Raw genomic sequence first — 16,082 nt, forward strand, 5'->3', positions numbered from 1 at the left:
GATCCTGGAACTGGGAACCATTTTTATGTTAAATCCTGAGAACCTGTTCACGGAAGTTTTAAAGCAGTAAAAGAATGGAAGCAAACACTGCACCAAAAGCAGTGAAAAGCCATAGTTATTGAAGCCACAGTGGTGACAGGTCCATTGGCACTGGAAAGGAATGGCAGCTCACCTCAGCACCCACAGACAAAATTTAATTCCCATCCTACCTTTGTGCTGTTAAGATTTTATTCTTCTGTCAGAAAAAACACCAAAAGTAAATCCTTTTCCTTCTCCCAAACTCGTATTTGATCACTTTTAAACCAAGTTAATTTAAAATTGTATGGAACAACAGAACCGAACAGAAGCAAATTAACATGTTAAATATTTATTTTAGGAATGTTGATAAAAATAACATGAACATCTTCAATATTGTACATTTTTTCAATGGATAATGTACAGCAAGGAAGGTTATTTAAAGTGTACAGAATAAATGGGAACTTGCACTGCAGATGGAGTAAAGATCTTTGCTTGTTATGTCATATTGATAAGCTACTAACACGGCTGAATTAACCATCTCTATGAAAAGAAAGACAGGAAATAAATCACGGAAATATCAAAAAAAATGAAAGGTTACAAAAATACCGCTTTCCTACTGTATTGGGTCTGGGTAGGATGGAGGTAACTTTCTGCATAGCAGCCTGTAGGGTGCTTTGCTTTGGATCTGTGGCTAGAATAGTGCAGATAATACACCAGTGCTTTGGCTTTTGCTGAGCAGTGCTTGCACAGCAGCGAGGTTTCATTTTTCCTCCTCTACCCACTCCAGCAAGTAGGCAATGAGCTGGGAGGGGACACAGCTGGGACAGATGGCCAGAACTGACCAAAGAGAGATTCCAGGCTACAGATCATCATGCTCAGCAACGAAAATTGATGGAAGGGGTGGCAGAGGCCTACTTCTAGGAGGTGGTGACTGCCTTGTTCCTCCTATCCTTTTCTTCGCTTATTAAACTGTCTTTATCTCAGTCCAAGAGTTTTCTCGCCTTTGCTGTTCCCATTCTCTCCCTCATCCCACTGGAGGGAGGGAGCAAGCAGCTGGGTGGTGCTCAGCCAGGGTGGCCAGGGTTAACCCTGGTAAAATGCAGAATCTGGCAACATTTTTTCGGTTAATTATATATTAAGCTTACAGAAGAAAGTGTTCACACAGACTGATGCTTCTGCTTGAATTTAGGCACACATAACCATGCTTATTTCAAGAATTACCTTCTTCCAATTTTGCCAACTACAGCAATTTCTTTTTCACATCATTATGTATGTATTAGTATTTCTACAACTGAATTTGAAAAATTCAGAGACAAATATGCTCCCCTCTCTCAACCCTTAGACATTACACTCTTGAAGATCTTTTTCCAGAGGGGAAAATAACCTCCACCCCATTCTCACATTATCGTAGCACAAAAGAATGTGCCTGGCGTATTTTCTCATCAACAACAGCTATTTCTGCAGTGTGAAGCTGTGCTTCCATATTGCTTTTTTTCCATAAAAATAAAAGATACAGTAGGGAAATACCTTTATTTACGAACATGGCAACAAGTGTTTTAAGTGGGAGTTAAGACTGAATGCAAACACGTGATTGTGCCTATCAGCTATCTACATCAAGTAATAAAATATAGTTTTAAGAGGAGGAAAAATAGTATTTCACACTTAAACGTCACCATAAAGGAAAAGAAAAAAAAATAGCCAACATTTCAACAACCAAAGCATTTATAAAAATATTAGTTCTACATAGAAAGAAGACAGAAACATGTATTTCATCCAACCCTGGTTTTACAACCAGGAAACAAACCCAAGCCCAAACAAAAAAAAATGAAAATGACATGACGTTTTTGGGGGAAAAAAGAAGCAAAAGAAAGCCCAAAGGGCAAAAGAAAACAAATTATCTTCCTGCATTCTGGAGGTACAGCTCTTCCGGAGGTACAGCTCTAGGAAGGTGCTCAGCTTTATTCATTCTCAAATCTGCTGTATGGATTATCAGAATCCTGGAGAAGACCTGTAATACAAAACAGGACCGCATTGATCATTTTCTTACCAGTATTACATAAAAAACCTTGACTTACTGACTTCACTGTAATAGGTACTCCATATAACAAAACCAAAAAGCAATTCTTGTCTTGTAATAATTGCTCTATTACACAAACACTCAAGTATAATAATAAATTGAAAGCTTTTTTAGGCACTCTCATTTCTCAGCCTATAATAACTAATCGGTCTTTCATGATTTAGCAGGGAGAGAACATTTCTCTATGAAAAATTCTTGCAGAAAAAACATTTCTCATTTGTGAGGTATACCCTGCAAAATGCATTTGTGAGAGTCAAGTCTACAAAAATCTAAGCATAAAGATGCCTCAGAAAGAACAGATTCAGACTGGCCAATTTATAAATTCGAGTGACTGTAAGATCATCATCCTTTTAAAATGTAAGATGCTGCTACTTTGACTTAGTTGTACCTTGATTATACACAGACATCTGCCATGTTTAGCCACCTACAGCATTTCTGCAACAGGACAATAATCTTAAAGAACAAATGAAGACCATTTCTACATGCATTGAAACCTCTGGGGACAAGTATAAGAGCATCACTTAATCCAAGTTGCAGTATGTTTCCATCATGAAGATTCTTAATGACTTTAACAGAATACTGTTACAAAAAGCATCACAAAGCCATCCAATTATGCCGAGTGTCTGATAACGCACACCATCTCCTGTAAGGGCTAGTTAAGTAATCACTCTTCGATACAGCAATTATTTTTAAGAGACTTTAAACCACATTTGGGCTAGGCACAAGTGCATACTGAAAATAAGGGAGTCCCATAAGAGCACAGAGGCCAATCTTTTGTTGTGAAAGAACATGAACACTACCACTATCTTTTCTACCATGATCTTTACAGTGATGGTTGGACTGTTCTCTAGCTCATTTGTTTAGAACACAAAGACAGAAGACAGCTAAGCCAAACAACCCCAATACACAAATGTTCAGATTCACAACAGTGGAAGAGAAAGATTACACTAGTCACTGCCAAATCTTGTAAGAACTCCCCTCAGACCTTTTCACACCATAGCTCTTTTCCACATGCATCTGCACACAGATATGGAACATTCACTGTTTATCTGAAAGTCAAAAGCTAATGGCACTGAAAGACTATACCTGTGCCTACCCTGTTAAACTTTTGAACTGCCAGGGGATTTTAGGATGTCAATCAAGAAGCACGACTGCTTACTGCTGACTGTTGTATCAGTAACCGCAACTAGCTACCTGACAGGGAACAGCAAATATTAAGGAATAATTATGAAAAATCCTATTATATTCAATTTGAGTACAAATACTCAGATTCACAAGATTAGAAGCAGTCAATTTGTAAAAGTTAAAATAAAAACCAGACCTCATATATAATGGCCCTTATTTGTCAAAGAAGGGGTAAGCCAGTCACATTTATAAAGCTTCAACCAGGGAACATTAAATACAGTCTATTTAGTATTGTGGCATATTACCTTGCATCAAAGGTACTACCCTTTTCTGTAACTGCTTTAAAACAACATTTAAATCTCTTAAGCATTTGAGCAATAAGAATATGGTTAGATGACAGCATTGTCAAAAATCACCTGCAATATGTTGAGATCTTGAGATTTCTGTATTTTTAAAATCTCAGCAGTTACTTCTCAAGTTTTAATCTTGCCTTTCACGTGTTTAAACAAAGAGTTTAATGCCTGTTAAATCTACTTTATCTGACAGGTAAGCTAGCACACACAAAAAAGCCCTTATCCTCAGCATACATTCAACCTTTAGTGCCTTCAGGTAACATTCCTACATTTATATAACCCCAATCCAAATACAGAGAAGAAACATTTGCTTTATTTCCAGACCACTACCCCCTCCTTCCTCCAGACATGTTAATACTTTGGCAGCTAGGACCTATGGATCCTAATATATTTAGTTACCTGAAAGACAACTGAATAGCCCAACTTTCAAAAATTCTTGCAGTACTTCTGTATTTCACTCCTCCCAAATACAAAACACAGCTATACAACATTTACAGAACACAGTAACAGTATTAGAAATTAATGTATTTTTATTACAATTGACATAGAAATGTGCAGGGAGTTTTTGCAAAGTTTCACTTAGAAATGAAGGCACCAAACTAAAAAAAATTTCCCCAAAGTAACAAGATGTACCAGGTTCCCTGCCAAAATTAACTTCGGTTGCAGACTTCTCTCTCTATAGTCTGGCAAGTGCTCATTATGTCTTTATTATATTCATTCAAGATACATACCTGACACTTCATAGCTCTGAAACTAGCACAGTGAAACAGTAGACACCCTTTTTGTACAGCTTAAACAGCTGAAATCAAATAGAAACACTGGTCTACACCCAGTAGTGCCTATTTCAAATTAATCAGAGGATGATGTAAGACTCCTGATAAACTTTTCCTATGCCACTCTGAGGAGCAAATATACTTTTATCCACCTCTTCCAAAACCCATTTTAGATAACTAGTCCTCATATTTCAAATGAATGTGTCATTTTTACTCATTATTGCAAATGTCATTCCCAGTCATACTCGCTTTAATTTTAATGAATTATGTTTAGGATAAATAGATGTAATTATCACCAGTGAGACATTAGTATGGTTAACTTAAAATTTCTCTGATCTGTCTTATTGTGCAACACTGGAACTAAACAGGACTTAAGAACTATGGGTCAATCCAGTGTGATCATGACTTCAAAACATTCGTTTCCCAGGAAAGAAGCTACTCCAAAAGCAAAGGCAAAGTTTCCTTGCAAACAAAGATAGCCACAGAAGTAACAATGTCTGACAGACCTTGCTCTTAGTTTTGCTCTCAAATATGCAGCCAGTGTTTCTTTTATCAGCATTCTAAGTACCTCACAAGATTACATTATGCGAGAGAAGAGAGACAGCAGCTCATCTCTTGCACCAATTCTTACTGAAGAAGCTGTATTAGCTCCAGTAAGTGGACAAAAACAATCTAGACAGACATAAAAAAAGGAGCATGACAAAAAGCTCCTGTCAGCTGCCACAGCTGCTCTTAACCGTGACACTCAAAGAGAAGCTGCAAGCCTATGCTAATTGGATAGCATGTCTGCTTCAACTAAAGCTCATGCATTGCCTTGAACCAGACACGAGTTGTCTCTCTCAACTGTTTCCAATTTGACATGAGAGCAACTACCCAACTTGTAATTTACACTTAGGAGTTCAGAGCAGCTAGATGTTTGTAGCTCCAGGAGTCTTGTTTGCAATAAAGTCCATTACATATTACTACTGAACTTTATTATTGACACACAGGGCACTTACAAGAACTTCTAACATTTTACTTCTATTTACCTTCTTTTTGAGGTTAATATTAGACCTATTTAGTATTTAAGAAACTTAAAAATTTGGAAGGTATAGTAGTCAAGCATCTTTCATTTGCCTGTATGAGGTGATGAGGCCTATTAATGTGTGAAATGATAAAGCAATTTTAAGAAATTAATACCTCTTTCCAGCATATTCAGTATCATATATTATGCTAACTATGCAGCTTCTCAGTCACCAAGATCTCTCACCATATCAGCACTGCCCAAAAATTGAATACATGAAGCACAAAAAACTGTATATGCTGAAGCCCCCCCAGTTTGCTGCATATCTTCCTCCCTTATTATACTTTTCCTATTTTTAATCCTCAGAATAACAACTTCATTCTTAACAAACTATACAGCTTTCAGCGCATAGCAATACAAGGTTTCCCTGCTTTGAATTCAGAGCGCTAAAGAAGGTCATGACAAGGTATCTATCTTGAATAGAAGGAACATCTACTGTGACAAACTATTGAATATAAAACTCAACATCTCATAAATTAAAGGAGATAGGATTACATATAATTAATTAGCTGATCAAAACATTTGCAGAACTGAAGCAAATGGTGTGGAAGCCCAAAATCATGAAAGGCAATAATTTGTGAAAATTAAGAGAAAGTATCTTTCCACTAATACCAGGCACAATCCTGAAATAAATAAATAAAGCAGCTTCTCACTAATGCTATACTGAACATACAATAGCAGCAAATGCAGCAGCAATTAAATTGTAGATCCTTTGTATACTACACAAGCTGCGAAGTACTCTGAATTCTACTTTAAATTTTTTCTAACAGTCAACATGTAATTTGTGTAATCATATTGCATTCATATATATGAGCAAATGAAAAATACTATCAAATTGTGCAACAAAGAAACAATTCAAAGTGTGTATTCCTGGTTGCTAAAGCTCTCTATTGCTTCCAATGCTCCCAAAGGACTGTGGCTAGAGTGACACCTGCAATGCATTATAAATGTGTAATTACCATTTAAATGGGGTAAAGAAGGCTGGTGGATGAAATGGGAAAAGGCATTCCCTTAAAGCCAACCAAATACTGAAAATTCAGGCATGATCATCTTAATCAACTAAGTCAGGTTAACAAAGTCATTGTCCTTCTGCCACTCATCCATGCCTACTTAACCGAGAATCCTCTCTGCAGTGCACAAGAGTGTAAAATAATCTAGTGTCTCCATAATTATTTGCAGCAAATTTTATTAGATTATATTTAATATGGTAACATATGTATTTACTAGACAGTGAAAAATGAAGACTAAAGATCCAAGGCTATAGCAAGACTTACTCTATACTACGTCTCACTGAATTGACAATCATTTGTCTGCATGTTATCAGAATATAAACTATATACATCAGCAATAACTGATTTAGGGATTTCAGAATTTATACATATTTTGTCTTTCATTGTTTTCTCAGTCACATACATCCTTTCAGGATGTGCCAACTATTCACATAATAGTTCAGTTTCTCTTTAGTACAAAAATGATTTATAGTAATCCAGGCCTCAAATAGATATATCTGACAATATAAATTGATCTTTGCATATGCAATAAAGCAAACCTTTCAATAAATGAATTTTATATAGATGTTTCCTATTGAAATTCCTCATGAAAATCAATATTCCAAGGAGATGCAACAAAGCATTCTGCAAAGGTCTGAAAGTTAAGCACTGAAAATTGTCTTCACCAAAATGTAGGACCATCCAGAGACAACTGAACTAGTTCCACAAGCAGAACATAACTGAACACAGCCTTTTGAAACACCACTAAACCCCAGTGCAGTGCTTTGATACACTAACTGCTACACTTCCTCTTAGGTGCACTGCCTCAAGGAGATGCAAAGTTATAGTGCATATCTGTACAGAATGCTGCATGTTATTTTGGAGATATAGCCATTGTCTTCAGTTCTTCACGTCTAGCCCAATGATTCAAACTTGCTGAGATAGAAGAAACCTTAGAGTCAAAAGGAGAAACATACACAAAAGGCTTGTGTTGTTATGATGTTGTTTGGATTGTTTGTGTTTTTTTTAAATCTGGACTATTGTTGTCAACCTCTCAAACCTCTTGAAACTGAACTGTGATTGGCATACAGGGTCAATTATCCTATAAAATAACATAGGACTGAAGTTCATGCCTGATTTTTAACAATATTTACTTCTAGTTTCTACAACATTCTTCCTCCTGCAGCTCAACCTTCACAATGAAGTTTTTCTCCATTCCAGCAAAGGGACATACTTTTGCAAATGTCCACCAGGAAGAGAATTCCCTAATAGAGATTGTCTGTATCACTTCTGCAGCAGCCAAAGGGCAGGCTGCAGATACGTCAAGGCATTCCCAGACTCTGCCAATCAGTTTAACAAGAGGATGAAAATTAACAGTTTTGAGTGACTGTTCAGACCCCTAGAATCACCTTCTCTGACATTAGCACAATTTGCATAGTAAGTGCAGCATAGTTTTAGCATATCTGTCTCTGAATATACAGTACTATTAACCCTATGAACAAATCAAGTGAAAAGTGCAAGCACTGACAAGCCTAGATAATAAAGCCTCCTATACAACACAGCAGGTCCTGCAGTCTTATGATATTCTCCCACCAGACAACAGCTCCACTTAAAAACAAAGAAAACCCAACAACTTTAATCCCTATGTTAGGCTGCAACCTCCATCCGTCTTTAAGCTTATTCTCTGCTACTCATTTTATCCTCCCTCAATAACCATGAGTCTACCTACTAGCCAGTTTTAACTAGATAAAACCCCAAATTGGTACTTTTACTTAGGCAGAGACAGAAAGAACTACTTATTTTAATCAATATATTTAAATGCCCACCCCAAGCAAACATCCCATCAAGCATGTTGTCTCTTGCCCAGTGGGAGAGTCAGTGTGGGAAGAGAACAGGAGCATAATAGTGATGAGATCAGGTGTTCAGGTGACAGAAGATATGCATCAGTAGGAAACTGCTTGATTACTTCTGTTGCTCATGAAGCAGCTTGTTTCTGCTGTGAATTTTAATAATTAGGAAAAAGGAGCCAATTTAGATACTGAGTATCAACCCAAGATTACCACATACCATACTTCTTACGTATTTCATCATGCTTCAGTTTTCTTTCATGTTTCCTGCAATAAATAAAGGCATAAGAAAAATACTCAGAATTTTGAGCTGTAAAATATAATTACATCTGAAAGAGATTACAGCATTTTTTAAATTAATATGCAATTACAATTTTTAATCACATTTGTCAGTTATATATCTTATCTTTCCATATACTTTATTTAAGGTCCCTTATAACTTCTCACTAATCAATGTAAGAATAAGACATACTTGCAAGCACAAAGAAAATACTGTTTTTTTCTATACCAAAGTAATACGCCCACATCTATGTACACATACACACACTGAAGTATTCATCTATACATGAGGTACAATGCTGGAAGAGTCCCTAACACACCGCAGCAGGGAACCTAGCTGTAAAATTTAGCTGCGAGTACAGTGTCCTTCAATCCTAATTTAATACACTAATTCTAAAAAGATGAAAGGTATATTACTGTTTTGTTTAAACAGTACAGCAAGTATAACTGAAAACTACCAGCTTCTAAAAATCCAGCATGACCTCCATGTGGAGAATAAATTAAAATATACTGCTAATATAAAAATTGGATGCCTCTAGTTACATTATCTAATCATAAGATAGCTTTCAAGATTGAATCCAATATTGCCAAACTTAATTATTCACACAAAGCAAATGAGTCTGTTTCTTCTTCCCCTTCCCCATTTCCCCTCTGCAAAGGGGAGAAAATGAAGGAAGTCTAAATGTAATTGTCGCATCATTCCTCAGATAATTTTCCTACATTTCAAAGGAAGCATCTATTTTGCTTAGTTCAAAGCCAAACTAAGTAAGCTCTTACACAACTGTTCCACTAGGATGATCTAGGATCTATATATTTTGAGGAAAGAACATAGAATTTGGCAAAATAATGCTCCTCTAACAAAAAAAGTACACTGTTGCCCCTATCAAAATTCAACCCAGTCAGACAAGTTGTGACTTTTGGCTGATCCTAATTTGCACATATTCAGCAGAAAGCTGTTAAGCACTGACAGCTTAATTCACCGAAGATCCCATCTGCCCTATGCACATTCCACCTCCAAACAATTCCTACTGCTAATCAGATCCTGTGTGTCCTCAGAAACAATTATCATGCTTCCTACAGAGCTAAAGGGCTAAAATGGCCTTTCCCTGCAACTGGCACTTCTGGAAAGCATGCAGATAAAGCACGATGAGAAAAACAAACTAGACCGGCTCGAAACTTTCCACTACAATTTCCCTGAGATACCTATCTCCTCTTACATCCCTTTCCACTGTTTAAGCCCAGACAGCACACGAAAAAAAGCAACCTGGCCAAACTGCAGGAGGAGAAGAAACTGGGGAATCCAGGAGATTAAATGAAAGTCATGTAGAGGAAGAAATTCAGGACTGACAGGTTGAAGAGAACAGGAAGGAGAGGAGCCAACTTTACCTACTGAGGGTAGTAACCTGACCATAGGATTCCTGCCTTGTGTTGCATAAGAGGAAGACATTATATGAGACAAGAATCTCTGGAAGAGAATAGCAAAATTCTGCTTAAAGCAGCCTTTTCCTGTATAAAGTCAGGTGTTATTTCTGTATAGTTTCCATATTATGTCCTGTGACCTCAATGCAGGTTTTCTACTGGTGCTACTTACTGATGTCATGTTCTTCACTGTTTTGCATACCTGGTCTGAAATAATTGAGAAAATCTCAGGACCCCAGCAGTCAGTCTGAATCTGCCCTGAACACAAAGCCCTAAGTAAGGAGGATAAGAGAGTGTGGAGAACTATCACACTGTGTAGGCTTTAAACCTCTTAACACTTCAGGATACTTCCTTAGGCTATTCAAAACAAACCACCAAACATCTACAGTCCTTACGTTGTTTACATTTGATGTGTACACTAATATTTGTGAAACATTCAAACTCAGTCAGGCAGCCACAATCAAGTCGTATCAGCCATGACTAAATCCTTGTACAGTCAATAAGGCTTAGGTATACATCAACTGAGAAGAGTCAGAAGCAATTTTGAACAGGTAGTCACTGAATCAGCTTACTGCACTATTCACATCTTACATTATGATCAACTGAAGTCACTCTACAGTCTGAGTTGGTTCTATTTCTTAATACTACTACTATTATTTCATTTTCTATACGCTAAATTCTTGGCTTTTCATGTAAGTTGTCCCCACTGCTGTAAACTGAGAAAGCATTTTTCCAAAAACTAACAATTCACATCATCATTTTCCATACTTAGTTCTTCACAAATAAACTGCAATCCTTTCCCTGTCCCCACCCCTTGTTCTCCTTACCAGTACATTACTGATTTACTGAGTAGTTTCTCTCATTCAAAATTTCACTGCCTTTCATTGGTTTATAAACTTCTAACATATAAATCATGGTTTATAAATTACATGAATCTAACATATAAACATACAATGTATCTGCAGCTGTAAATAATTGAGTGTACTGAAAAGACTCCCTACTTGATGCTATGTTTTAAAGTGATTTTTCATGTTAGAAATGACATGAAGTCAAATAAAGGAGTAAAGCTCTGAGATAACCCTTTTTCCTTCAGTATTAGTCAAAACCTTAACTCCAGGTTTCCTTCCATTCCTGCCCCCCACTACGAGTGCAAACTCTACGTGTAATCACCAGTGATTTTCAACCTTCTCAGTGAAGTGACAGCTAGTTTTGTCCTTGTGAAGACAATGAGAGGGCCAATGTCACTACCCTTACTCTTCATTCTAACAGCCATCTAGGTATTCCAAGATGACATTTCCCAAGTATCTGTAGTAAACTGAATTTTAACACAAACAAATTTTAAACTTAAAAATTAGGATTTTACTGTGCACCTGAAAAGCCAGAAAATATTAGGTGCTGCAATTACCTTGAAGCTTACTCCTTTACTTCTTTTTCACCATTCACTAATGGAATCAGGAAACCAAGCTCAGGCTAATACTGTTCTCCTTCCATTGCCAACTGATATGAACAGCTGAACTAGCTGTATCCCACAGGGGAAAAAAAAGAGACAGAAGAAAAACCCAGAGAGACGCAAGGTCAATTCTGTGCCTATATTCTTTACATGCTATTTATCTGAACATCTACCAAGCTATTTTTAGAAACTATGTGAAAACTTTGCAGGTTGTAGAAAGGAAAGACCACACAGTACAGTGTTTTCCTCTGTGGTTTGCTGGTCAGAAATGGCTTGTTTACACTATTAACCTCTTCTACAGCCTGCTACTAGCCTCTTAAGGACTTACAGGAAGCAAGCAGTGGGTTGGATGAGGTGTTCTGGTTGCCAGAAGTGGCTTACTCCTCCTGGCTTCCCATAACCCCCAGCCACACACAAAATTGGTATGCATGTTCAGAATATAGGAAATACCATGGGGTTGCTGCTAAGCTCTCTCTTGCAATTAGAACAGTTTCTCTGTTTCACAGAGAATATACCTGGACTCATGCTCCTTGCGCCCTGTGGATCCAAGCAACCTGATGGATACATACTGAGACTGTTCATTGAAGTCACCCAACAGAATAAAAAAAAAAAAAAAAAAACCTACAAAAAAACCTACAGAAATGTGAAAAGCTTTCCGCAAAACAAAGTTTGGCATAACAGAGTTATGGAATGCTTTGCCCTGGGCATGAAAGAATGTATCAGCAGCTCACAGTTACATCAGAAGTAGAATGCTTTTATACACAATCTAAGAGGTTAAATTAGCGGCATCATGACACCTAAAAATATACATTTTCAACATAGAAATTTCAGCTCAACTACGCCAAGAGACATTTAGCCCTCATCTTCCCCCTGCAGAAAGATACTTTTAAGATCATACTTTCCTAAACAAGTACAAATGCAGAATATACATTACTGCAACACTACATTAAAAAGAAAACTTGTGCAGAATAAAGACAAATTATGTAATGGAAAAACAATGTCTTCATGCAAAAGCTCCACAAGGGGTCTCATCTGGAAGTATGCTTTGCTCCCTGCAGTCTCTGCTCATATTAACAATTAATCTGGGATCAGGAGAAAACAGCAGGTATCATCAAGGTAGTGAAGTTGCCCACTTGTTACTTGGCAGGCATATATTTAGAGAACATAACCAGGAAGTGGCAAACCTAAGACCTTTCCAGTCCATGGGGATTCAAACCTACACCCGACAGCTTCAAGCCTAGCATTAGTTTGGTTAGGACTCGTGTCTTGCTGAAACTAATCCACTGTGGCTCTCCGTAATGGATCATGAAAGGATGTATGATTCAAAACGTACATCTGGCTTGTACTAGGTGTCATGGTCCTACATATAAAAATTGGCTATCTAAAGAATAAATGTAAAAACCATGAAGAGTCACTGGAGAACTAAACTATAAAAAGCTGCATTTGAAGGAACACCATTCTCACTGAGAAGTACTGTATTACTGCTGACTCTTGCACTTCTTTCTATATAGTTTTAACAGAAAGGATGGAAACATGGAGTTAATTCTGAAGTGAGATCTGAGCCGAAGTTTTCTGTTTCCTGAGAAAAAATTCTAATAGGTATCTCACTATCAACTTCTCTATCTACCTTTTGTTACAAAATGAATCAAGAAAGTGGTTTTCACGTCTAAATCCCAGCCTCACTTGGGCATTAACTCACGCCACAAACAGGCACTAGTCCAAGAGAGACAAGGCAAGGCTTCAGACACAGCCCTCCCGTTTGCTCCTGGCTGACACAGCATACTTGTGGTACCTTCCACAGTGACCATCAACCTACTCACACTCTGTTCACTTATGGAAATACAGGCTCCTAGTCAGGTTCACAAAGCTCAGAATAAGCCCTGTTTTGTAAACACCTGACATTGTCATGCCTAACTCCACAGTGCCTCTTTGTTTAGTACTCCACTAGAAGCACACAATACTCCTCATCACCAGGAAGTGTATAGCTATGTATCAAGCTGGCAAGACTTACCTCTGAAGAGACTGTAATTTTCGTTCCTCTCTCTTTCTAGCTAGCCGTTCTTCTTCTTCATCTGGTCCACTAGAAAAATAAGGAAGTAAGGAAAGCATAAGAGAAGGAAGAAACAATTTCACTGCTAGGCAATCACTACTTACTCATTTGATTTATTTTGAAAAAGGACTTATAGTCTGACCTTCTGAGATACTTCTTCACAGCCATGTAACTGTAATTGCTGAATAAGTATAACTGACAAGTTTTTAGAATTACCCTTTCACATTTTACAATACCGAGACACTTCACTCACTGTAGTAATGTACCTTTCAGACTCCATAGGACAATTTAATACGTCTTAGGAATAGGTTGCAGACTGTTCCAGAAGCAGGATTCCTACTTGTCATTTTCCCCACATGTCACACCCCATTTCAGACTAGTGTCCTGCACATGCACAATTAAGTCCATTGTTGCCCCTGGAATAAGATTGATGGTTCATAACCCTTTGATGCTAGAACAATTTATCTTTCCAATGCCCATCACTATTCAATCTCCATCTGCCCTGAGGAAAGCAGTTTACATGAACTCTCTTAGCAGCTGCCTTCCTTGTTCTGGAATGAGCAAAGATTTACCCGAGTGCATCAGCTGAGTGATTCTGGGAAACGCTGAGCGATTCTGGGAAACGCTGAGCCTACCACTACTCAGCTGAGCCTACTACTACTCAGTACATCTGAGCTGTGCATGTGCAGATATGCTTTACTGAATGCAGGCACTTAAGGTTTGTGACCTTTGGGAAAAAGCTCAGCTTCACTTAACCTTTAGATAAACTATACAAGAATTGTAGAACTCTTAAAGCAAATGCTAAACAGTATTTATTTGTTCGTTATTTTTTTCTGATAGAATTAATGACAATTATTCAGGATTAGTGAAATGGGCACCTGCCATGCTTCCCAAGTACTAAGCATTTTTCAAAACTGAAAGCATTATCTGAAGATTTTCAATATGAATATTTACAATATTGATATACCTGCTAACAGGGAAGCGAACAGTTGCAGCACCACACAGCTGCACCAACCAGCATACAAGTTAAGCAAGAGTGACATCCAGTGGCTAATTGCAGCATGTTAAATGTTTTAACAGAATCCACAGACACCAGATTGGATATCTGAACTCAAATTTTCCACCTTCTCAGCCATAAATCTGTTTGAACATCTCTGTCATTTAAATACAAGCCAGTAATTCAGAAACCATGTAATGTTTCACATAAAAAAAATTATAGTTCCTCCTTTTTTGTTTCCACATAAAGAATTACAAAAATCTTGGGGGAGTTTAGCAGCAAGAAACACATGCAACATGTTAGCTTTATTGGAAAACAGTGTTAGGCCCTTTTGGAAAACTAACCAATTCCCCACATTTGCACATCCAGGAAGACCAGAAGCTCCCATTTTTGGGCACCCTTCTGCAAGACTATTTTATTACAGACCCAAGTGTCTTGTAACTAAGCAATAGTCTCACTTCACATTGGTGTTACAAAATACAAAAACATCAAATAAATAAAATGCTGGTGTAGGATTCAGAAAAATACATTACTTCCCTATAATTAAAAAAAAAAAAAAGGCATTAAATCTCTTTTGATAGCTAGGCACTTTGAAGGAATTAAGTTTTTCTTGAAGAGTCAGGAAGTCTGATATTATACAAATAAAAAAGCAGCTGTTAAACTGAAGGTAAAGAGAATCTACTTAGTATAGTCTCATGAGTAGTTATACCTCCAGTACATGGAGCCAGACTCGAAGTCCAAATACAGGATAAAAATAATGAACTGAAACAATGCACCAATAGTCCTGGAATTCCTGTGGTAGGGATGGACTTCAGTGAGCCAGCTACATTTCTGATGTGGGGATTAATATACCTAAGTATTCTTTGTGCTTGAGGAAAAGATCAGTGCTGGCTTCTCGAACACTGAAAACCCACAGCTTAAAAATTCCTAGAAGGAATACTGATAGTTCCGTGAGGAGGGAAAGAAAAAAAAAAAAAAACCAAAAAACAAAGAAAAAACCCACAAAAAAAAACCCCACAAACAAACCAACCAAAACCAACAAAACTTTCTCTTGTGGAAAAGGAGTCCAAAAACTGGGGAAGCAGAGAGCAGAAGAATTGCTGCTGAGAATCAGTGGGTTTAAAGACAGTAATATGTCAGGCTTCAGTGTAATAACACATTCTGAAACCTCCTGAAATAAGCTGGACCCCACTCTGACGAAACCTTTAAATCCTTCAAGTATCAGAAGATTAAGCTTGACACTTTAGAATCCTGGCATAAGATGACTCTCAACTAACTCTCTATTTTTAGAATTAGATGTTACAGTACTGATTGACAACTTAGCTACTAAAACTGAAGTCTGGCACAAATATCTCTTTTCACAGGAATCAAGCTTTATTTGCTGGTGTGTCAGCCACAGGGGCATACTCAGTTCTTCAGAGGACACTAGCAGATCTTCCATAAAATCTAAAACAGTTCTATACATCTTCAGGGCTTATCAGGACAGGGCTAAAGAGTTATTAATTTCTGCACTAGGAAAGATTTGGTGGGCCAATCTACCAGCAGAACAAGTGCATGCATCTTCCTCAAGGAAGAGCGAGCAGCATGACATGTTATTTACAATTATTTTCTCCTTTCTTTAAAGCTACAGACGTACCATATT

General features: G+C 37.4%; 1 protein-coding gene across 2 annotated transcripts in view; it reads right to left on the reverse strand.

Moving 5' to 3' along the window:
• Window positions 1-351: 351 nt before the first annotated feature.
• The window catches only part of LOC136007918 (pituitary tumor-transforming gene 1 protein-interacting protein-like), a 32,077-nt gene continuing 16,346 nt past the window's right edge, over window positions 352-16,082 (reverse strand). For both annotated transcript variants that reach the window (XM_065666407.1, XM_065666406.1), the window contains 3 exons: window positions 13,405-13,473; window positions 8,466-8,512; window positions 352-2,026 (listed from right to left, as the gene is read on the reverse strand). In XM_065666407.1, coding sequence (XP_065522479.1) covers window positions 1,977-2,026; window positions 8,466-8,512; window positions 13,405-13,473 — 166 coding nt within the window. In that variant the 3' untranslated portion in view covers window positions 352-1,976. The remainder of the gene's footprint in view (window positions 2,027-8,465; window positions 8,513-13,404; window positions 13,474-16,082) is intronic.

The sequence above is a fragment of the Lathamus discolor genome, chromosome 2 (assembly GCF_037157495.1).
Source record: "Lathamus discolor isolate bLatDis1 chromosome 2, bLatDis1.hap1, whole genome shotgun sequence".
NCBI classification, from domain to species: Eukaryota; Metazoa; Chordata; class Aves; order Psittaciformes; family Psittacidae; genus Lathamus; species Lathamus discolor.